Source organism: Lithobates pipiens, unplaced genomic scaffold (genome assembly GCF_037356315.1).
Source record: "Lithobates pipiens isolate NorthernLeopardFrog02 unplaced genomic scaffold, aLitPip1_a1.2 Scaffold_13, whole genome shotgun sequence".
Taxonomy (NCBI): domain Eukaryota; kingdom Metazoa; phylum Chordata; class Amphibia; order Anura; family Ranidae; genus Lithobates; species Lithobates pipiens.
In genome coordinates, this window is record NW_027507718.1 from 490,565,121 (window position 1) to 490,588,348 (window position 23,228).

A 23,228-nucleotide genomic window follows, 5' to 3' on the forward strand; every position below is an offset into this window, starting at 1 on the left:
CAGTGGAGATTGGCCTTCCATGAGGCCCGAGCACGGTTTACTGGAAGGACGTGGAGGTTCTGTGCATTTGAGAGATCCAACAGAGGACCTGAGTGTTGGGGGGAGCACATGAAGGCGAGTGTTAGCTGGGTGTGGGCCATCGAGAACCCGACTATTTCCTCTGCCTAGGTAAAGCGACGGCTCCTCTTTAAGAATTTTTCCCACATCCACCATTCAATTCTAAATCTGCCTTGATACAATAATTAATTCAATTAAAATTGGTAATACTGCAAGCAGTCCTCTTTTGTAGATCACGCCTCAGCAATAGGATCCCTAAAGCAGCATGATGAGTGTTCTTTTGACAATCCTGTTTCTAGCATGTAATGACCTTGGAGTCGACAGTGCTCATTGGGGGGAGCAGACCCACACCTCTCATCCCCATATATTTTCATTGCCTACATGCAGCACCTGGAGGCTCAAGATGCATGAACATATGGCCCATTCATGGTCTACGTCCATGTGAATGAGGCCTTATGTGTTTTGGACACACCATTGTTGGCTCCACCTTTAAGACCATGTTTTGGGGTTTACCATAAATCCCGATCATGGTACCTCTCTATTTAGGGTGTACCTTTTTTTTGCATTCTCCTAACTGCCAAATTCAAAACCCACCCCCCACCTATCTGCCTGAAGTCTTCCTCCCTACAGCATTCTGTTTTCTTTCGAATTCTGTGAGTCAACCATTTACATAGATCTCTGAATGGGAAGACTACATGGCAGGTGGACTTTCAGATCTTAATAGAGAACAAGTGTGGTTATGTCATTGCACTTGTAGTCCATTGCTTACTTCCTCCGATCAAAGGTCCATACCTCCCACACAGGGCTGGAGGCAGGAGCCTGTGCATTGCACCTGAGGTCCCAGTTACAATGATTTGGAGTCTCCAAATTTTCCAAGCAAAGGGCCAGTTCACTGTTCAGAATTTAGGAGGGTAAGATTGTGTCCAGTGCTAGTAGAAAATATCCCAGTGTCGGTGGCAGTAAACCATGCCTGTGGTCAGGTGGATGAGGAATGGTGCCCCATGGTTTTTGTCAGTGGCAGGAATAGTTCCCCGTGGGCCAGATAAAGGCAAACAAAAGGCAGCATATTGTAGACCACTGTTCTAGAGGCTTTAATGCAAAAATGTCATAAGTGGACTTTTTTTTTTTTTTTTTTTTTTTTTTTTTCTTCTTCTTGCAGTAGGTGGCATGTGCATGATTTTTAGCGAGGACCTAAATATGCAGCATTCCCCAGTAAGGCACGTCATTTCTGTATTTCTACAATGAGTCAATCTTCCTAGAAGTGGAAGTGGTGATTCAATCTGCGTCATGTCTCCTTGTTTGGTTAAGCAATGATGGCTCAGCAGTACGTTGAAATTTATTAACACTTGGTGTACAGATTATGACAGAAATCCTTTTGTACAGGCATGCCCAGCTTTACATACACTTGTATGCTTGACATGACACTGCCATGCCACATATCTGTTTTTGTGGTCGGCCAGCTTACCTAGGTAATCAGTTATGCCTGTAATTGACTATTGTAATGCAGTACATGCCTTACGTGAAAAAAGGTATTTCTTCACTTTAAGTAAATTTTTGTTTTTTTACAGACATACTCTGATCCCATTGTGTACTGAAAAGCCTGTAATTGCAGCCGGAAATGTAAAGCTTTAGGATTAGCCCCAGGCAATTGTGTTGTATAAAACCAACTTTTTGATCACAAGCATTCCTCTTGTCAGAATGTAGTTTTTTTTTCTTTTTTGTTTTTATTTCTTTGTTCATATAAAATTGACTAGCAAATGCTTGAAATCCAGCTTTTTGTTTTGTGACGTTGCCCTACACCAGCTAAAACCTTGGATTGGGTTACTGGTGTGGTGAAGTCCTGCTCAGTGATCCTTTAGCTGTTGTGCCACTGCTAGCAACTGGAATTGTTAACGGTTCTCCAGTCTGTAACAAAAAGAACAGTCAACCGCTACAATTCCTATAGCTGCTGACTTTTAATAGGACACTTGCCTTTCCATGGATCCAATGCTGTCTTCTCCCAGGCTAGTTTTTCACTACCACTACCAACAGCATCTTAAGTGGGCACCTGGCTGGGACCGCTTGCCGCTTCACAGCCGGCTGCCCACTGCACTTTAGATTATGGTCCCGCAGTCTTCTGGGACCTGTGATGTGTCCCAGAAAATGACAGGGGGGGGGGGGGGTTAGGGAGAGGAACTTCTGCTCGGATTGGAAGTGGGAACGGGCACCTGTCAAAAAATGTCGTGCCAAATTAGGTAGAGGGCGACTTAAACCGGAACTTCCCATTTTGGGTGAAGCTCCGCTTTAAAAGGTTTAAACCCACTTTTGTTCAAAGAAAAAATCAATCCCCTCTGGGTGATCAATGTACATTGCAAGAGATTGATATTCCTTGACAATCACATGAATTTTGTCAAGTTGTACCATTTCTCACATAATCTGGAGACCAATTTCTAATGAGTGTCTGACACTATATGAATTGCAGGGAAGGTCTCTACGCTTCGGTGGTTGTCTGATATGTAAAGCCTTGAATCCAGCCCCCTTTTTATCATAGCTCAGCCTGTTCTCAGAAAATATTTTACTGCCGTGTTCTTGGCCCGTCCCCACGTTTCATGTGCCCCATTATTGGAGTTCAAGTACACACATCTCTTCCTCTTCAGGATTCCGAGGACCCCCCATCTTCGCTACTTCATCCGAATCATACCAAGCCTTTCTGCTTCCTAAACCCTCTGATTATAGGGGGCCGTCAGGGTGGGTTAATAAGAGCCTTTGCTTCTCTGTATGTAGAACAAGAGCGCAAAGGCTCCTTTCACAACAAAATTAATTTGTTTTTCCTTCTGTGAAACCCTGTGCCTGCTCCTTTCTTCCTCCCGTCGCTGTACTTGACATCCTCTGCCAAGTAGGCTGTGTTTTTATTTCTGGAGCACCGGCAGTTTTATGCAGCTTTTTACAGTCAGATAACAAAGTAAACTGTTGCGGGAAACATGATTTTGTGGAAAGAGCTCTGGCAAGCTTTCCTATTTTAAAATTCTAAAGCTGCGAATATACTTCTTACCAGAAAATAAGATTTGATTGAATCTTTGGACCATGCAAGGGATAAACACTACATCTCAAAGGACAAGTTGCATCTTTTGTGTGTGTATGTGGTGGAGGTCTAGTGCTCTTCATGTAGACTGTAATAGAATTGTGTTATGTCCAGTGGTGGGCCATGTTGGAGGTATAGTGTTCTATGTATAGAGTGTAATAGAATTGTGTTGTGATCATGTCCAGTGGTTGGTCGTGTTTGGAGGTGAGTGTTCTATGTATAGACACTAATAAAATTGTAGTCTGGTTATGATGGAGGTGTAGTGATCTATGTATTGGCTGTAATAGAATTGTATTACCATGTCCCATGGTTAGTCATGTTGTAGAGCTCTACGAATAGACTGTAGTAGAATTGTATTATGGCCATGTCCAGTGGTGGGCTATGTTGGTGGTATAGTGTAATAGAATTGTTATGGTCCTGTTGTGAGGTGTAGTGCTCTATATATGGACTGTAATAGAACTGTATTGCCATGCCCAGTGGTTGGTCATGTTGGCGATGTAGAGCTCTAAGAATAGACTCTAATCATTGGATGGGATCATATCCACTAATGTTTGAGATGTAGTGTTTTATGTATAGACTCTAATAGTTGGTTATATTAAGACCATGTCCAGTAGTTGGGATATGTTTTGCGAAGGTGCTGTGTACTATGTTTATTATAATGAATTTATATTATGTCTAGTCTGTCATGTGGGAGTATTGTACTCCATATAGACTGTATATTAAACAAATGTCGAGTAGTCAGACTATGGTGGGGGTCATGTCTAGTACTTGGTCATGTTTGGGTGCAGTGTTCAATGTATAGAATGTAATAGCAATGTCTTATGATCATGCCCAAAGGTTGCTTGTCATGTCTGGGTGTATTATTCGATGTAGAGCGTATAATAAAATTTGGGTCATGTTGGCGTGAATGCATAGTGTAATAACATTATATTGTGAGCTCAACCAGTGTTTGGTCATGTTGACTGTATAATGTAAGAAAGCATACAATGGAATACAGCATACATGGTGCTTTTTATAATCGCGTCCTGTTGGTGACTTTCCATGTTGGGATGTAATATTCCATGTATAAAATATATCACAATTGTAAAACGATTGGGTCATACATATTGGAGTGAAATGTGTTGGGTATAGAGTATAATACATTTAGAATTGTGGTCTTGATCAGGGGTTGAGCCAACCAATGTTTTGATGTATAGTTTTCTATGTAATAGTGTTGTATTACGAATATGCCCAGGTGAGTTTGGGTGTCGTGTTCTAGGTACAGAGCATAATGGGTCATCACATCTCCAATACTACTTGACCATAGGAAATGAACAGATTATGAACAATGTGTCCTATCCTGTCTACGTGTTCTCTTATGAGTTGAGATGAATTTGTCACGTACTGTACAGTATGTGTATTCTGGATCTCCTGTAGAGTAGAATAGTAACCTAGTGTGTAGATATCTCTCTCTATCTGAGATTCTCTGCTTTTATTAAACATATCCATAATTGATTTAATTGGTTCCCCTTTCCTTTTCGGTTATATCTTATGGCATTGGCAGCTCAAGTTCAATAATGGTGGCCTCAGGAATGCAATCATTCTTTGAAAGCACTTTTCTACGCTGGTGCACTATAAATAACCTAGTTAGTGATGCGCTTAAGTCTTGGTGTACGCATGTTGGCTGGTTAGGTTAGTCCTTCAGGTTTTGGACATTCGCACTGATTATTACATGCAATTTTACTATTCCTCAGATGCTTGCTTATTCTACTATCCACGTTAAAATGTGCCGGCATCTGATGAACCTCAGTCTCCTTTTTAGTCAATTGACAAGTTTGCTTAATTTGCTGTTTCTATTTTATCAATGCAATGTCTTAAAATTATAACCTAATAAGAAATATCTTTTACGGCAGAAGGGTATTGAATTAAAAATCAGAGGTCTGATTAGTAAGATCTTTCTTCTAGCAGGGGTCCGAATTGCATGTTTGTGTAATGACTTGGATTCTTCACATCATAGCCCCTCTCCACTTATATCACAGTCCTGTTCTTATATCAGTTTTGCAGGCCCCCCCAACTCTGCCCCTTCACTTCTCAGCTCTGCCCCTTTATTCATATTACAGCCCCTCTGCAGCTCTGCCCCCCCCCCCCCTCCATTCACATTGAAGCTCCCTGCAACTTTGCCTCTTCCCTCTCGAGAGCAGGATCCACAGCTGCTTTGGATGGAAATCTGGAGCTTGCCAGAGTGAACTAGCAGGTGACTGGTTGCTGGGACTGCTCTTGAACGCCTGAAGCTCCCACCCTCCATCCAAAGCAACCGTGCCTCCCGCCCTGTACCTAGAACTATCCTGCCTCATGCTCTTCGCTGTGATCACAGCCGCGGCTAAGGTGAAGAACTGGCTCCTAAATGGCGGCGGTCCGGATGGGACAGCGACTTGGGTCAGATTAAGACTGCGATCCTGTTTATAGAGGCCTGTTTTACAGTATGTGACAATGTTTTGAATCCCCAGGTTCAGTTCTTCTTTCAATGTCCCTTTTTCTCCAACAGGTCAACTAAAAAGAGAGCTTGGACGGCATGCAAAGTTGTGAAATATCTTCAGACAGCACTGATGATCCTCTTAGTAGTGGCCCACGGAGAAACCGACAACCGCGAATAGTAATTATTGGGGCAGGGCTTGCAGGCCTGTCTGCTGCAAAATATCTCCTTGAAAGAGGATTCACGGATGTCACCATCCTTGAGGCATCTGATCGGATAGGAGGCAGAGTACAAAGTCTAAAACTTGGTGAGTGTTTGTACATTTTTAGTCCTAATTTTCCACTCTTTTGAGTGTTTGTTTTCAACATGCAAGCAGCATAGAACAAGAGCTTAGAATGCACTTGATTAGCACTTTCAGAAATTGTCTATGTCCACTTTTTTGTAATGATGCAATTTTTTTTTTTTTTTTTTTTTTATGGCCGATTTTCATTTGGGTCACATTTCCATTTATTTATTTATTTTTTGGTAGACCACGCTACATTTGAACTGGGAGCTACTTGGATCCATGGGTCAAATGGCAACCCCATCTATCATCTAGCAGAAGACAATGGCCTGTTGGAGGAAACCACCGATGGAGAGAGAAGTGTTGGTCGCATCAGCCTTTACTCCAAGAATGGAGTGGCTCACTACCTCACCGGCAGTGGCCAGAGGATCCCGAAAGATTTGGTTGAAGAATTCAGTGATCTTTATAACGAGGTGAGTTGTAGAGCTGATTGTTAGAATGGCTGAGTTAGTGTTAAACCTCAGTGGTTGTGAGGCAAAACATTTGAAAGGTCACTGGTCCCAGAATTGTCTAAATGAACATGTATGGTATGCAAGGAAATCCAAATCACGTGGCTGTTGTACCACCGTATGGTGTCTGTTTTTACCTTAACATGCTCCCTCGGTTTCCTAACCTAATGCTTGAGACCCCAGAAACTGAACTTCCAGGTACCTGATAAACCTAGGACAACCTCTCCCATCCCCGATGCAGATCTGGTTTATATTTTGGGGAAGTTTTAGTTTTTGGTTTCCGTTTGGAGCATGGTGAAGATAGGAGTTGATGATGTGGTACTCAAATCTTTTTATGAATTTCAAAGAATGTGACTATATTGTTGGACATTATTGGCACTTTTTTTTTATTTTTTTTTAGCACAAGAAAAAAATGCATTCCTTTAAATTCTATGTATGTGTTAACACTGGTCCATTTCGCTTCCATTGTGGTGTTTAAAGGGGTTGCAAGGGCAGAAGGTTTTTATCTTCTTGCATTCTATGCATGAAGATAAAAAGCCTTCTCTGTGCAGTAGCCCCCCCTAATACTTACCCGAGCCCTATCTCTGTCAAGCAATGTTCACGAGTGTCTTGCCCATCACTCTCTCCCTCCTAATTGGCAGAGACACTGCAGTGGTGCCATTGGCTCCTATTCCTGTCAAAAAAAGCCAGACAATCTGTAGAGAGGGGGTGAGGCTGGGCCGCAGCTCTGTGTCAGAATGGACACAGGAAGCTGTGACTCGGCTCCGGTGTCCCCATAGCAAGCTGCTTGCTGTGGGGCCACTCAACAGAAGGGAGGATCCAGGTGCACAGAAGAGGGACCCGAGAAGAGGAGAATCTGGGCTGCTCTGTGCAAATTCACTGCAAGAGCAGGTAAATATAACATGATGATTTTTATTAGGGGGAAAAAGACTTTTCAATCCATGCATTTTTGGTCAGTTTAAAAAAAAATATATAAATAAAAAAAACTCCCCCTTTAAAATGCATTGAAATCACAGCAACTACGCCTCAATAATGCACCTATGTTATTATATTTATTTTGTCGAATGACCTATAAAAAATTAAAAAAAAATAATCACCCTGATCATAGTAAAATTGCATGCGTGGGGTTTTTTTTTTTTTTTTTTTTGCTTTTATTGGCAAAATGCAGATAACACCTATTTTTGGCCACCAAAAATTTCAGTGCATCTCCAGCCTGCACTATCTTGGTCCTCTTCAGCTGGCTGCCCCTTCCAATGATGTGCTGAGTCTACCCTCCAGTCTGCCCATAAGCTGCTCTGTGTGTTCAGTCCTGAAACCGAAAAGGAGCGTGAGAACTGCTGCAGTTAATTTTTCATATTAACAAGCTATTGATTGGCTGCACCCCCACGTACTGTCACAGCTCAGCTTACCAATGGTGTCTTTATGGTTGGTGTCACCCCCACCATTCAGTGCAGTCACACCCTTGATTTACCTCAGATCAGCACAGGACATGCACCGTAGGTCTCCTCCGCCTGTGTAGACATAAACAGAGGCTTCACTCTGCCTGGCCATGAGAGAAGGGGATCGTTGGTGCAGTGGTGTGGCCCTGGGCCTTGCCAACGGGTGTCACCCCACTGCAGTTCGCATCTCCATACTCTAACCTGCCCTGTCACCGTGCTGCTGCCCAAACCCCCCCCGTCTGTTACCCAGGGTGTCCTGACCACCATTTGGTACACAACTGCTTAAGGTGCACATAACTCGAACCACCAACTTGCTCAATATTTAGAACCGTTGGACAAATTTTGTTTGAAAAAATAGGTCTTGTTGATCTTGTCTGAAATTCAGAGCTGTGCCACTTCCTGTGTTATCTCCCTTATTTAACCCTCCCAGTTCTTATCTTTGTTTTTTTATATTGTAGCAATCTGAGCAAAAGGCAAAGCGCATAACAGGACTTGGGAGCTTGCCCTCACTTTTTTTTTTTTTTTTTTTTCCTTTGCCTTGACATACTGTTATCAGGATAGTAAGTCCTCACTTAGACAGGTGTAGCTATGTGTTCCCCTGTGCAAATGGGCTATCTTTGCCCACCCAGAATACCCAGGTGTTCCATGTAGTCTCATTCATGTCTATTAGGATGCATGGACACAGTCGTTGGCCCCAATTTGACAGCCGTGTGGGTTAGAGGTGCGCATCTTCACAAATCGATTACGATTATCCTGTCAACGATTCAATTCCACGATGCATCACAATTACTGCCCATGGTTTTTCCCATGGTCGATGTCAATCGCATAGAAGATGCTGCCTTGGGCCTCAGCGTATTACAAATAGAGTAGGTCCTCCTTTGGTGGCAGTTTCAATGATGGTGTCTCCCCCTCCCTCCCCTCAGCTGCTCTGTGTCCTGTGATGTACGTTAAAGAAAATAGGATTTTTGCTACAGCTTACCTGTGAAATCCTTGGGACACACAGGCCCCTCCCCTCTTTGGGGAATTGCTTCCTGTATAGGGGAGGACTTCCTGTCTTTTGGGTGTGCCAGTGTCCATTCACCTATAGGTGGCATATAACCCAGATGGTAATTACTATAGCTGCTGTGTGTCCTGTGATGTACTCCAAGAAGAGGACTTTACAGGTAAGCTGTAGGAAAAAGCCTATTTTCAAATTCAAGAAGAAATGCCTCCCAACAATAACCCCAAGAACTGTGCGTTATGACATGGCTGCTGTGGATTTAGAAGACCCACAGATAAATTAATAACCAGATCTTGTTTGGGAGACCTGAGATAAAAAAGGCACATACACATGTATAGGTGAGGTCACTTGTAGGGAATTTACCTTACCTGTACATCAAGGATAGCTTCTGTTTTTTTAAATATTTTCTCTTCTGATTTTAAACTAGTGCTGCGACTAAGAAACCTAAGTGATATTCTATCTATAAGTGATATCCTCCATTCTAAAGAAGTGTGACGTCAGAATGACTCGGCCAGTCTATAGGAAGAGTGACATCAGAATGACTCGTCTGTGTTGGCTCCTTCATAGTTGCCTTTTAAGAGCTACACTCAGGGAACGATCACCCTTCTTTGCATAATGAAACCGGGCAAGGTAGACTCGCTCTTCACCAGTTGCATGACACAGGTGTATTCAAACTACACATCAGTACATTCTTTGGGAGGGACTGCTGGAGAAATCCCCCCCCCCCCCTTCCCCCCGAGAGCTGGATCGAATGAGGGCTCAGGTAACTAAAAGGGGGGTGATGCCTAAAACCTCAATCCTCTGGAAAATGGCGCTTCCCCCACATCAAGCGAAGGTCTGTTTTTGCCGTCCTCACTTCCAGGACCCATAAAGTGTGGGCACAGCCCCACTGCATAGGGGAAAAAAAAAACCTATCCCGGAGCTCTTCTCTTTTATTTGCAGCTTACAACAAAAAACATGGTCAAGGAAGAGCTGAGGTCAGTTCTTTACATCGCCATACACTGAGCTGGTGGTGTGCAGCATTTCTATACCACATGGTTACACCACATTCAGGTACTACTAAACATGTCCTCTGCAATACTCTTTGAACCGTTTTGCTTTAAATTCAGCTTTAAAATAAGTCTAATATTGTGCTATAACGGGGGCTTTCTGTAGATTGTTAATGGCGTGCTTTTACATTCATTTATTGGCCTTTTTAGGGCATGAAACTGGTGCCCCCCTCGGGATTTTCCAGTTTGGGTAATTGTAAAATATAAGATGAGGCTCTTTGTAGGCCATAATTTATTACTGATGCGGTCCCAGTGATTAATGAGCCCTCAATGTCCCCTTTTTACGGCAGAGGAGATGATTTACAATTAGTATGCATACGCACAGCGGGCACAGGTCACCCATTGATATTCAGGGCACGAGTCGCAGTAAATTGCTTTATAGACAGGGATGTAACCGACTCAGTCAGGAGATAAATGTGAGCAGATTGTAGTGGTGGTTTTAGGAAAAGCCTTCTGAAATGTCTAGTTATTAATCGGTAAGTGCCTTGTTTTTAAACGGTACCAAATCTGTCATTGAGGAAGAAGTGTAGCTCTGTTATATAAAAAGCACCAGAATAGATTCTGGCTGATCTAGTTGTGCCAGCCACTCAAGTCATCATGCCAGTGACATGTGGGACCCCTGCTCAACAGAAGTCTATTGTTTAATCAACATTTTCAAGAGAACATCTTGGAAAACTTCCCGTTCCTCAGAGGCTGCAGCCAATTGACTCAAGCCACTAGTCAGTGTATTTCTCCGGTCCCCTACTTTTTTTATTTTATTTTTTTAAATGGCTTTATTATGCATTAAGCTAAAAAGCTTTGTGTGCACCAGCCCCCCTAATTACCTAAGGTCCTTCTGTCTGTGACTGTTCCAGCCATCCACGATTCTCCTTCCTGATTGGCTGGCTCCGGCTGCTGTCAGTCATCTAGTCAATCAGAGAAAAGAGGAAACTGGGCTGGGGACGGGCTCCATGTCTGAACGGACATGGAGCTGTGACTTGGGTGCCCCATAGCAAGCTGCCTGCTGTGGGGTCCCTGAACACGGAGGGGCCAGGAGCAAAGAGGGACATGAGAAGAGGATATGGGCTGCTTTGTGCAAATCCACTGCAAAATAAGTAGATGCAAAATAAGTAGATTTAAATTGTCAAGGCCCTTGATGATCCCAATACAACTCCGAGGTAGAGGCAACCATAAAGAAATTTTGTAAAAGGTATTTTTTAAACTTTCTTAATTAGTCTTCTAATGCTGGTAGTTAAGAGAAGTATGGGAATAAAATATATATTTTTATAATGAATAAAATGCATTATTATTAAAATATATATATAAAAAACTTTCTAAAAGGGAAGCAATCAAAACCACAATTAAAATAAATTTAGATTAAAAATAGTCTTTCAAACTTCAGTAGTGCTAAGGTTTTTTGCATAAAAAAATTGGTGGTATGTAAATCCAACTGAAACCAAAAACATTTTTTTTTATATAGCAGTTCATAAATGATTCATCAGCTGTTTTAAACGTTTGACCGTTCCTACATCTAGTGCTTATAATCCCTCTAGGAATCGCACTCACCAGATTCAAGCTGCTCCATCTCCTCATATTGGAGACGCAGAGACAAAACACATCAGTAACAGGGTTCTTACACCTAACTCTTTTGAAATCTTGGTGCACAATGCTTTGTGGAGTCCAGTTTGGAATCCAAAAGACAGTGTCTAGCCACACAGTACCAGTTATTTAATACAACTTTGAATGTGTTGGCAATTTATATATTTACAGCAAACCCCTGCATGTGTGCTTCCTTATTGTAAATTTAGGGGTCTGCCCTGCTCTCCAGTGAGGCTCGGGAGGCCATCCCCCACAGGCTCCCCAGGCTTTTGCTTATCCTGGACCGATACACAAACTGCACAATCTGAAGTTTTACACCTGAGGTTTCCTCTTTCCTTTAATTGCCCGAGTATTGTGGAAAACTCCTAGCTGGTTGGATCCTGGTGAGTCAGAGGACGTGAGTGTTTGTTGGTTTCCGTGTCAGCTGAAGATTGGATGGAGGTTCGTTTGGAAGTGATCGTAGCCACTCCATACATACTGAGAGACTCTGATCTTGAATCTGGTGAGTGTGATTCCTAGAGGGATTATAAGCACTAATGTAGGCATAGTCGAACGTTTAAAACAGCTGATGAATCATTTATGAACTGCTATATACAAAAGACTGTTTGTTTTTGGTTTTCGGTTGGATTTCCAGACCACCTATTATTATTTTTTTTTTTTTTTTTATGCGAAAACCTTAGCGCTGCTGAAGTTTGAAAGAATTAATTTTTTTTTTTTTTTTTTTTTTTTTTTAAATCTAAATTTATTTTATTTGTAGTTTTGATGGCTTCCCTTTGTTAGAAATGTTTGTTTTATATTATAGCAGCTGCTTTTCCACTTTATTAGTATATTTCCCTAAGTGCTGGATAAGTGATCTTTCTTGAGAACTTGTGTTGATATAATAAAAATCGCTGGCTCTAACACTGAGAACCGAGCGATCAAGCACTGCCAGTCACTCGGTTCTCACAGCTCTCTGAACAGTCAGTCACCCCTGTCAAGCTTTGGCTGTACATAATGCAAGTACCCTTACCTTCGTGAAAATCTTCCTTTTTAGGTCCATAGGCATATTCCGTGATCACTTTTTATGTGTAATTACATGTAACTTCTCTATTAGAGGCTCATTATCCTTGCTATAAGAACCAACATTTTAACACTAGTTGTTCAGTAGCTGATGCAGTGAGTGAGAAGAAAGCATAGTTGATGGCTCTCCAGCACCTTTTTTTTGTTTGAATGTTTTGGGTGAAGTTCATGCACCAAAGCTCTAACTGTTCTGTGTATTTGGAGTGAGGTGTTTAGTGCTATACCAGTGATCAAATAAATCGTGGCTCCTCTTACTTTCTAATCAAAGGGCTAGTTCCTGTGGCCTTTGGGGTGACCAGTCTATGGTCAGTGAAAGTAAAAACAATTCTTGAGGGTTGGATATCAGTGGTAGGAATAGCGCCCCATCTTTGGTGTCAGTGGAAGGAACCTGGGCCCCATTTATTACCAATTGTAAAACTTCTTTCAGTGGATTCATGTGGGGCTGTGACAGAAGGGCATTCAAGGTTCCCAAGATCAATCCCTTTCTCCTCTGCTGCTTGATTCCCCTCCTCTAGTGATATATATCCACAGGGAGACTGTCGGATTGATCAGGGAGCAAGGGGGTATTTAGATGCGCTTGCTTGCACCCTTTTTTATTTTTTTTTAATGGCAATATGGGTGAAGCATGCAATGTTGGCCTTCACCTCCTAGTAGCGGTCTAAGAATGCAGCATTCTTCCACAATTTGTCTTGGTCATACTTGGCTTTGGTATGGTGAGGAGAGATCAGTGGAGCAGCAGGAGAGATCTGACACAGGCTGGTGTGCAGGTGCCAAGGTTTTGGTGGGCGGTGAAAGGAGATCAACAGCAGAACTCTCACAGGACATGTCACACTGAATGAATGGCTTGCCACAGCTGTGTCCCGTGGTGGGGGGGGGGATTTGCCTCATCGTTGGTGTCAATAGGAGGAATTGTACCTCATTGTTGTCAATGGGAGAAGTTTTGCCCCATTGTTTGCTTTCAATAGTAGCTATTGTTCACCATCGCTGGTGTCAGGGAGGAATTATACCCATCAGTATCAATGGGAGAAATTGTCATTGCGAGCAATGTGCCCCAAGGGCTGTCCACATTTGAGGACCACTGACCATGGCGCCTAGCTAAGAAATCTCTTCTGGCTAAAGCAACTTGTGACAGAATGTCCCCCACACTCCGCTTGAGTGCTTCCGTCAGTATACCGCTTTCTAAGTTCTGGAACACAAGTCCAATGGATCTGGCTATAGGAACCCCCAAGAACTAGACAACACCAGTCTTGAAGTGCACCAGGAATAGCCTTTTATTTGAGATCTCCCACAAATATATACAGTAGGATGACTAAAACCTAACCTAATTAGCAAGAGCTAATTATCTGATCATTGACCCAGACTAGTTGTCTGAGAGATGGGACTTTTCAAGGTAAGACTTTCTCCTAGCTCACTGACTATTCAATACACATTACCATAAACTTAAACACAGGGTTAATTAGCGCAAACAACAATGTGTGGGATACTTACAAGCCAGACTAGACTCATTTACACAACAGACAGGTGGCTGGAGTTGATGACATCTAACAGTTTGTGTCCCAACAGTGTGATTCAGTTACTTTTTCTAATATGGCAAATGCATATCCAGAGTCTGTTTGTCTTGGGAGGGGGGGGGGGACATGGCTCTGAATCCAAGTAATGCCACCTCAGGGGTCCCCAGGCATACAGCTCACAAAGAGCACTGTTCCCCCAAATGCCAGGGCCCATAAATGCAACGCAAGAGGCTCGCATTCTGTCCCCTCCAACAGCCTCTGTCCTGGCTAGGTCTGTTGCACAACCTTTTTAGCATCAAGAGCAAAGATCAAAATTAGGGATGGATATCTAGATGAGGTATCTTGTAGTCCTACCCAATAATGCTTCAAATATTTATTTACTAGACTTCCTCCTTTTAAATCTCCATGATCTGATGAGCCTGCAGTAGGGATTAGTTTCAGATTTAGAGGTTAGATTTAGGAAACGTGTTGAGGTAAATGGTTACCCCTACTTTTTGGCTGTGATGAGAACCAGTGATCTAGCAAGCATTGAGTAATATTCATGTGCTGATATCCGTGGTGCTGAAAATATTCAGAAGCCGAAGGCAAATTCACCATGGCCAAAGGAGGGGCACGTCTAGCAACCATTGGCTTTGACCTTGTATCGATAGTCAGCACTGTGAAGGATGTTTATTGGTAGGTTACTTGATATCTTGACATGAATGTAGAAATTTTCTATATACCTTTAGCGTCTGATCCTCAGTAGTAGCCTTTATTCCATTTGTTACATGTATTTTATTTTGACCTTGCTTGCCATATGAATTCCTGCACACGACACGTGAGATTCTTCCTGTTCTCGCTGCGGAATAATTTCAGTGGAGAGATGGCTCGCTGTACTTGGCTGGCCTGAGCTTGCATGTTAGACAAATGTACTTTTCTGTTCACCTAACAGATCTCCCCTGAGGGTAGTGAGGTGGAAGCAGAGCCAGCTCGCTCTCGCCAGCCTCGCTAAGATTTCACAAATCCCTGGCGCTCCTATTCCCTGCCAGTCATTTCCATAAAGATTTACCCATTCGTCTTATCAGAACCGTTTTTCTTCTCTCCTTTTTTTTAATTGAAAGAGATCGGTTTGATGGAAGTCAACTCCTTTTTTTAATGTGTTTAATAGTGCTTTAAGCCAGGGATATGCAATTAGCAGACCTCCAGCTGTTGCAGAACTACAAGTCCCATGAGGCATGGCAAGACTGACAGCCACAAGCATGACATCCAGAGGCAGAGGCATGATGGGACTTATAGTTTTGCAACAGCTGGAGGTCCGCTAATTGCATATCCCTGCTTTAAGCTATACAGTGGCTAACATAAGTATTGAACATGTCACAATTTTTCTAGGTAAATTTTTAAAGGCGATATTGACATGAAATTTTCCCCACCTGTCTATAACAACCCTTACAATCAATACATATGAAGTTGGCAAAACAAATGGGTTCAGAATTTAAATTGTGTAATAATAAAATGGAATGACACAGGGTAAAAGTATTGAACACACTAACTGAAATGTATTTAATACTTGGTACAAAATCCTCTGTTGGTAATGAAAGCTTTAAGATGCCTCCTGTATGGAGAAAATAGTCGCATGCATTGCTCAGATGTGATTTTGGCCTATTCTTAAACAGTCGTCAAATCTTCAAGGTTCTGTGGGCCTCTTCTATGAACTCTGATCTTTAGATATTTCCATAGATTTCTATTGGATTGAAGTCGGGTGATTGACTTGGTCCATTCCAGCAGCTTTACTGTTGGTATGGGGGTGTTTTCGGGGTGATGTGCAGTGCCATTTGCTTTCTAATTACTGGTGTCTCGGCTTTCCATGCCTTTTTGCACTTCCCTTTTTTCATGTGTTGCATACTTTGTTCCCTGTGTCATTTCAGAAATTAAGTTGTGTAATAAAATTAAGTTATTTGTGTTGACTTCTTTGCATATGTATGGATTGCATGGGTTGTTTAGAAATATATTTTACCTAGAAAAATGGTGATGTGTTCATCACAATGTGGTTTCTGCTTTGCAGCCATAGTTGTATTGTTACTGTTCCTTCTCCCAATGCAAGTTTGTTGGCCAACTCATTGAAAACAATATTTGACCTGTTTGGCTAATTTGTTATCTCAACCGTTGGAGAGGAACTTCAGTCTACTCCCCAGAAAATGTAGAATCCAGCAAGCTACAGCTACTGTTGCTGTTTACTTTTAAAGTGGAATAAACCCATCGATTTAAACAGTTTAAAAAAAACATGCTGGGAATGCTAACTGCACATTGGCTGTGCTCTCAGCCAAACTGTCAAACCACCCAATGGCTGGTGTCATAACAAATCACATGTGCAGCACCATAGCAGTTGAAGATTAAACAGAGGCAAAGATGGCCGCTTCCTTGGCTGAAAACGATGGAGTTTACTTCCACTTTAATGTAAGGACACTTACCTGTCCAAAAAAAGGTGGGGGAGGCAAATGGGCAAAACTTCCTATTTTGGATGACGTTCCATTCTTCCCTTTTTAAGAGAAAAAAAATCAAACCAAAAAAAAAAACTTCTGTCCCCATGTCTGGGGGTTTTAAAGCATGTCCAGAGACACGGTGGGCTTGATTTACTAAAACTGAAGAATGCAAAATCTTCAGCTGTGCATGATGGCCAATGCACTTCTAACTCTTGCTTTTTCAATATTAACCACTTTTTTTTTTTTTTTTTTTTTGCGATACAGCACTGAGTTGCCTAACCCAAATGTATGCCCCCCCACAAATAGACCTTCCTTTTTGGTGATATTTGATCAGCAATGCTGTTTTATTTTTCGTGCTGCAAACAGACTGACAATTTAGAGAATTTTTTTTACTTTCTACTATAAAACCTATCCAATCAAAAAAAAATAAAAAATTGTAATTTCTGCCTAAATTTAGGTCCATATGTATTCTGCTACATATTTTTGGTAAAATACATTACATTAAGTGTATATAGTTTGTAGACGCTATACCTTTTGCACAAACCAAACTATGGGATATACTTATGCATTTGTACTCTATTTTTTTATTTTTATTTTTTTCTAGTAAAGGCAGCAATCAGCAACTTATCAGTATCAAATATATATCAAAGATCTCAAATATCTCAGTAGGACTGTGATATTTGCGGCAGACAAATCGGACACTATCTTACACTTTTTTGGGGACCAGTGACACTAATGCATTGATCACTACTAAAAAATATGCAGTTGCTGTACTAATGACACTGTCTGGGAAGGGGTTAACTGTGTGCCTAGCCAGTGCTTGTATGTTGTGTGGGTGGTGCTTTTAACAGGAGGATGGCATTGATCCATGTTCCTACTTTTGCAGGAACACGGAACCAATTGCCTACTGACAGAGCGGTGATCTGCCTTGTTTACATATGTTCTGGATCTCTGCCTATGATCATAGTTACAAAAACGACATTTTGGGTTCCCTCAGGACCCCTTCATCAGGCTGGTCACATGCCTGATGAAGGGATCCTGGGAGTCTCTGAAACGTTGCTTTTGTAACTATGATCGCTGAATAAAGCTTTGGACCGGTTCTGGAGATCCTTGGTGTGCTGGTGACATACTACTTTGGATGGGGGGAAAGGGAACCTTGGGAAGATTAAAAGATGTATATCTAGAGAGAGAAACTCGAGGCTATGTGGTCCCCATATATAGTGAATAATATGACCCATGGTCACTAATGAACTCTTTTCTCTCTTCAGGTCTATAACCTGACTCAGGAGTTTTTTCAGTATGGAAAACCAGTTAACGCAGAAAGTCAAAACAGCGTGGGCGTCTTTACCCGGGATGTGGTCCAGAAACGCATCAAGGACGATCCTGATGACTCGGAGACCACAAAGAGCCTCAAGCTGGCCATGATACAGCAATATTTAAAGGTAAGTCCATGTTGTTTGTCTGTTTCCTGAAGACTTTGTGATTTTCTGTAAAGCTGTACTGGTGTAATGGACCTAGGCTTTGAAAAACTGCAAAAATGAAACCTATATTTTAAATCGGTGTCTATGAAACAATGGTTAATTTTTAATCCATAAGATTCTCTCCGTTTGAAGGGGCACGTTTTGTGTTAAAGTTTCCCAGTGATATACAATAATAATGTCTTCTTTAAAAAGACAACTGGATGGGTGTTTTGATATTTAAAGTGCATTTCCACTTTTGCTGCCAAATTGCATTAACATCCATTACTAAGACTAAGCCCTGATTGGGTGAAACATGGTGGTCTGTCATTGCTAATTTATGCTTGCCTTTTTTTTTTCCAAAACTGAAGATGGGGGTTTTATTTTATTTTTATTTTTTTGCATTCAATGTAATGTCAAGGGGGCTGAGCAGTTATGTTTTTGGTATAATTAACCCTGTACTCTGCTAGCAGAACTTTTAAAGATGAATTGCAGGCATGGCCATTTTTACATAGTTACATTGGTCCAGCTTGGACCAGTGTAATGCCGCATACACACGATAAGAATTTTGGTTGGAAAAAGCTCTGATGGTTTTCCCGATGGGATTGCGCTCAAGATGTCTTGCATATACACGGTCACACCAAATTCCGACCGTCAAGAACGCGGTGACGTACGACAGGACTAGAAAAAAAGTTCAATAGCTTCCGTCTCGTATCTGAGCATGCATGAGTTTTTGCACGCCGGAATTGCATACACACTAACGCATTTTTGGATAGGAACTTGAAAAACTGAAATCTAGACCATGCTCTCAATCTTTTGCTGGCCAAAATTCGTCCAGCAAAAGTCCGATGGAGCATACACACTGTCGCATTTTCTGAGAAAAAGCTCTCATCTGTCTTTTGCTGGCCAAATTTCCAATCATGTGTACGTGGCACTAGTGTCATACCTGTGAGATCCCAATGAAAGCTGCCTCTGGCTTCCCAGTGCCTTGCCCTGTGCTGAATGGCTGCACTGCTGCTTACTGAACACAGGAGGTCACTCACTTGGAACAGGCATCATTCAGAGAACATTTTGCATTTTCTCAAGGACCATTTCACGCTAAGCTTTGACAGACTTTTTACTGTATGGCAAAATGTCTGTTGCGGCAGGGACACACAGGAAGCCATTCCTATATGCTATGTGTCCCATTCACACTATAACACAGCTTGGCGCAGTGGTAAAATGCAGACATGCTGCTTTTTTTTTTTTGTAGGACATTGGGCTGAATCTCACCGCAGTGTGAATAAAGTGTACAAATCTTGTACAAAGCAAAAAAAGAGCCATGTGGTGTGACTGCGCTGCGATTTAACTGATGAGCAGTGTGCATTCTCTGATTGGACGAGGTGGAGATTTTGATGTCACCACCCTGCCTCTCAACCTCATCCAGTCAGAATGCATTGCATTCATTGAGAAAATGCTAAGTGCTCTCTGAATGCTGCCAAGCCGTCAACCTCCTGTGTTCACAATGCAGCAAGGCAGCTGCCCAGCACCTGACCTGAAAGATGGTGGATTTCCCGCTTACACGGGGATCTCAATTTATTCTGAACAATACAAGTTGCCTGTAGAGTTCTTACTATTACGGTAGAAACGACACCTGTCTTCCAGGACCCAGCAATAAGCAGTTGGAAGCCCTTTCTAAATCTAAGTCCTGGCTTTACGTCTTCTTTCTCACTTATCTCCTGTCGGTACATATGCTTAGAGCTAAAGTGCTGGACTGCAGATAACTGCATTCCTTTAAGGCACACCAACTCTTACTGGGATTCTCAAAGATGTTACTGGGGGCAAGAGCACCTATCTTGGAAAAGTGAAAAGCCTGGGGAGCAGGCTGTGTAGTTCCCTCCCTTAAGTACTATGCATTGTATCTCCCCACTCCGCAATGTCCACTTCAAGAAGACCCTCCTTGTGGGACAAGTCGATCTGGACTCTGTACAGATTGATTAGTTTGTGCACTGGAGACCCAGTTGTCCCTTTCTCAATCATTTAAGAATCCAGCTGTGGAGTTGGAAGTCCTTCCTATCTCTTGGCGTATTTATATGACAGATGCCAGCTGGTTAGGGTTTGGGAGGAGTACTTGGCACCCTGTCAGTGCGAGGGGGTTGATCTTTGGCAGTCTCTTCATTCAGTCAACATCCTGGAACTTAGGGCAATTTTGGGCATCTTTGAAGCATTGGACCATACTACTTGGAGGGTCATCCGATCCACATAGTCGGACAACCCTACAGATTTGGCATTCTTCAATAATTGGGGAGGCTGAAGTTTTGCCATGGCAAGAGGTAGTTCATATCCTGTCCTGAACAGAACTTCACATTTCAGCCCTTGAGCCATGTAAATTCCAGGCGTTAATAATTGGCAGACAGATTCTCTCAGCTGGCAGCTCCTGAATTCACGAGTGGTCCCTTCATCCCAAGGTGTTCCAGGACATTTGTTGCAGGTGAGGGATGCCAAATGAGCACGACTTGGACTCCAGGTGAAACAAGTTTGACAGGTTTGTCTCCAGGTAACTATGGTTCTCAACCTCCGTCCTCGTACCCCCAACAAGCCATGTTTTGGTAATTTCTCTTGGATAAAATAGCTGTCCAAAATGCCAAGCCATTGACTCCGATTTAAAGCACCTGTGCAAGATGAAGGAAAACCTGCAAACATGGCCTGTTGGGGTACTTGTGGACTGAGGTTGAGAACCACTGCTCTAGCAGCAACAGTGGATGCTGTGGCTCCATGGGATGAGTACACCTTCATCTATGCCGCTTTCTTCTTCTGGAACGGTCTTCCATGTCTTCACAGGGATCCATATGGATCGAGATGGAGGTCATTTTGGTGATCCTCATTGTTCCACAACTTGCCTAGGCAGATGTAGTATGCTGACTTGGTGAGACTCCTGAAAGTGCCGTCAGAAAGTCTGTCAGATCATTAGGATCGATCTGTCCCTAGGAGCAATTTGCCATCATGTCATCATGTTTCATTCATTCTCGCTAGCTTTAACAGTATGGCTGTTGAAGCCCAAAATCTGAGGGAAAGGGGCATCTTTGAGTCTGTGATTCCTACAATGCTAAAATCCAAGTTCACTTCCTGCAAGGTCCATCATTGGACACGGAAGGCATACTTTGCATGGTGGACGTTTTTGGACTTCTACCCCAGGTACAAATCTTCTCCTTCATCAGGCTGGGGCTGGATCAGCCTTTGGTTCTAAGCAGATTTCTTCCCTGATTGTTGTCTTTGAGAATGTTGGCCTCTCACACGTAAGACCTTTGTACGGGTTTTCTCCCATGTAGCGCCATTCCCCTTTGACTCTGTAGGATCTCTATCTGGTTCTCTGTATTTCAGAAACTACCTTTTGAAACTGACACATTAATCTCTAATTTCACCCATGTGGTGGGGTTGTGTGACTGTCCTGGTGGCCTTATCCTGAAAGGAACATTTTCTGCATGGGAAAAATTGTGATGAGTTCAGGTTTCCCTTATTGCCGAAGTTAGCTTTTGCCTTTCACTGCAGTAAGGACTTTTTTTTTTTTTCTTCTTCTGCTTCTTCTTCTTCCCTACCTCTGTCCAGTTACCAAAAACAAATGGTCTGGATGATGTTAGAGCTGTGGTTGGGGCTGTTGGTCTATCCCTGATCCACTGCTACAAAGTCAAAAAGACTAATTCCCTGTTTGTCATTCAGGGTGGACCTCTGAAAGACCCTGAAACAAACAAAACTGACATAAACCCAAAGGTTCTTACCCTTTTTATTGCTGTACATGTCCCAATTGAGGAGTGATCTCTTGTTTCAGTGACTTAGGACATTTAGGCCATAGAAGATGTGATTTCTTTCCGGGTGGGGGCACGCTGGGAGCCTTCCATGCCAGAACAGTGGTTATTGCTAGCGGCTATAGCTGCTGGCTATCCCATATAAAAATCAGAAATGCTGGTTTCTCAAGTTCTACAACAATTGAATTGGGTACAATCAGCCAGGCCATAGATGGGTAGAATCTCGCTCCCTGCTGCACCAGCTGAGGTTCAACCCATCTATGCTTATATATCTATCTATCCACAATTTTTTTATAAATATGAGTTATAGAGTATATTTTTACTATTCACTTAGTTGGGTTTTTGTATTATAATTTTTGACTAGTTATAGTGTATACATATTATTCTGTTATAGGTTTTAGAGAGAGATATATATATAGAGATAGATAGATAGATAGATAGATCTCTATCTAATTTTTTTTTTTTTTCGATTTTTGTAATTGTGAGCGCGGTTGAAATTCCTGACTTGTATGCTTTATAGGTGTGTATCACATCGTATCAATCGCAGCCTTTAGATATTTAGACTGATTGTTGAGATATTTCTTTAGCGCAGCATTTTTTTCCCCAAATTTTTCAACCCATCTCTGGCTGGCTTAAGATCTACCATTTCTAGAACCCGCCCCCCCAAAAAAAGCCATGTAGCCATTGATGGCACGCAAAGCAAACTAAATGTCATCATTTAGTTAGGGTTCATCTCTACTTATAAATGTACAGAGAAGTACTGTACTTAAACAACTATGGTGTCTTTATTCTTTTTGCATTGAACATACTGGAGAATATTTTTCTTTTCGCTTTGTTGTGCCTTTAAGCTTGAACCCATTCATTTGTGTACTCTGTACTTCTGGCAGAGTCATTTTTAATTTTTCATCTTCATTTCAGCCTATGATAAAGCAGTTTAGCGGAGTGTAAGTGTATATAATTACTCTACTGGATGCACATTGTGGTGTGTGTGGGGTTTTTTTTTTTTTCCTCTTACTGTTCCAGCAAGGCGCGTTGAATATTTCATGATGCCTTCGGCTTGCTGATCCATTACTATATGCTTAGCTCAACACAGTATGTCTAATTTAACAAATATCCATGTTATTTGCACTGTGCACAGGTTTGTTCATGGCCTTCTGGCTTTTCTTTTCAATGCTTAAAATTGTGTGTGTGTGTGTGTGTGTGTGTATTATTTATTTATTTTTTCTTTATCTGTTTTCGAGTTACTTCTATTGGGGTGAATTAACCTCTACATTGTATAGCTCTAGTATAGTGTTCCAAATGAGGAGAAAAAAGGGGGGGCTTATATTTTCCTGTAATATGCCGTGTACTGTTATTTATTACGCATTCAAGTGTGTAAAAGCATGAAACCCTATCTCCCACCCTTCATTCTACATGGTTTCCCATGGATTTTCACATTGGTGCTGCTCTAAACTGCATCGTACAATGTAATGTAACCTATTTGAAAGATGATTGCACCTTTTTGCTTAAAGCTCTGAGATGGGAGCTCCACA

The 23,228-nt window shown here is 42.0% G+C and overlaps 1 protein-coding gene across 1 annotated transcript in view; it reads left to right on the forward strand.

Annotated features, from left to right (window-relative positions):
- Positions 1–23,228, forward strand: part of SMOX (spermine oxidase) — a 58,112-nt gene that overhangs the window by 12,943 nt on the left and 21,941 nt on the right. Inside the window, exons 2-4 of the mRNA XM_077478011.1 lie at positions 5,643–5,877; positions 6,100–6,326; positions 17,726–17,899. Coding sequence (XP_077334137.1) covers positions 5,670–5,877; positions 6,100–6,326; positions 17,726–17,899 — 609 coding nt within the window. The 5' untranslated portion in view covers positions 5,643–5,669. The remainder of the gene's footprint in view (positions 1–5,642; positions 5,878–6,099; positions 6,327–17,725; positions 17,900–23,228) is intronic.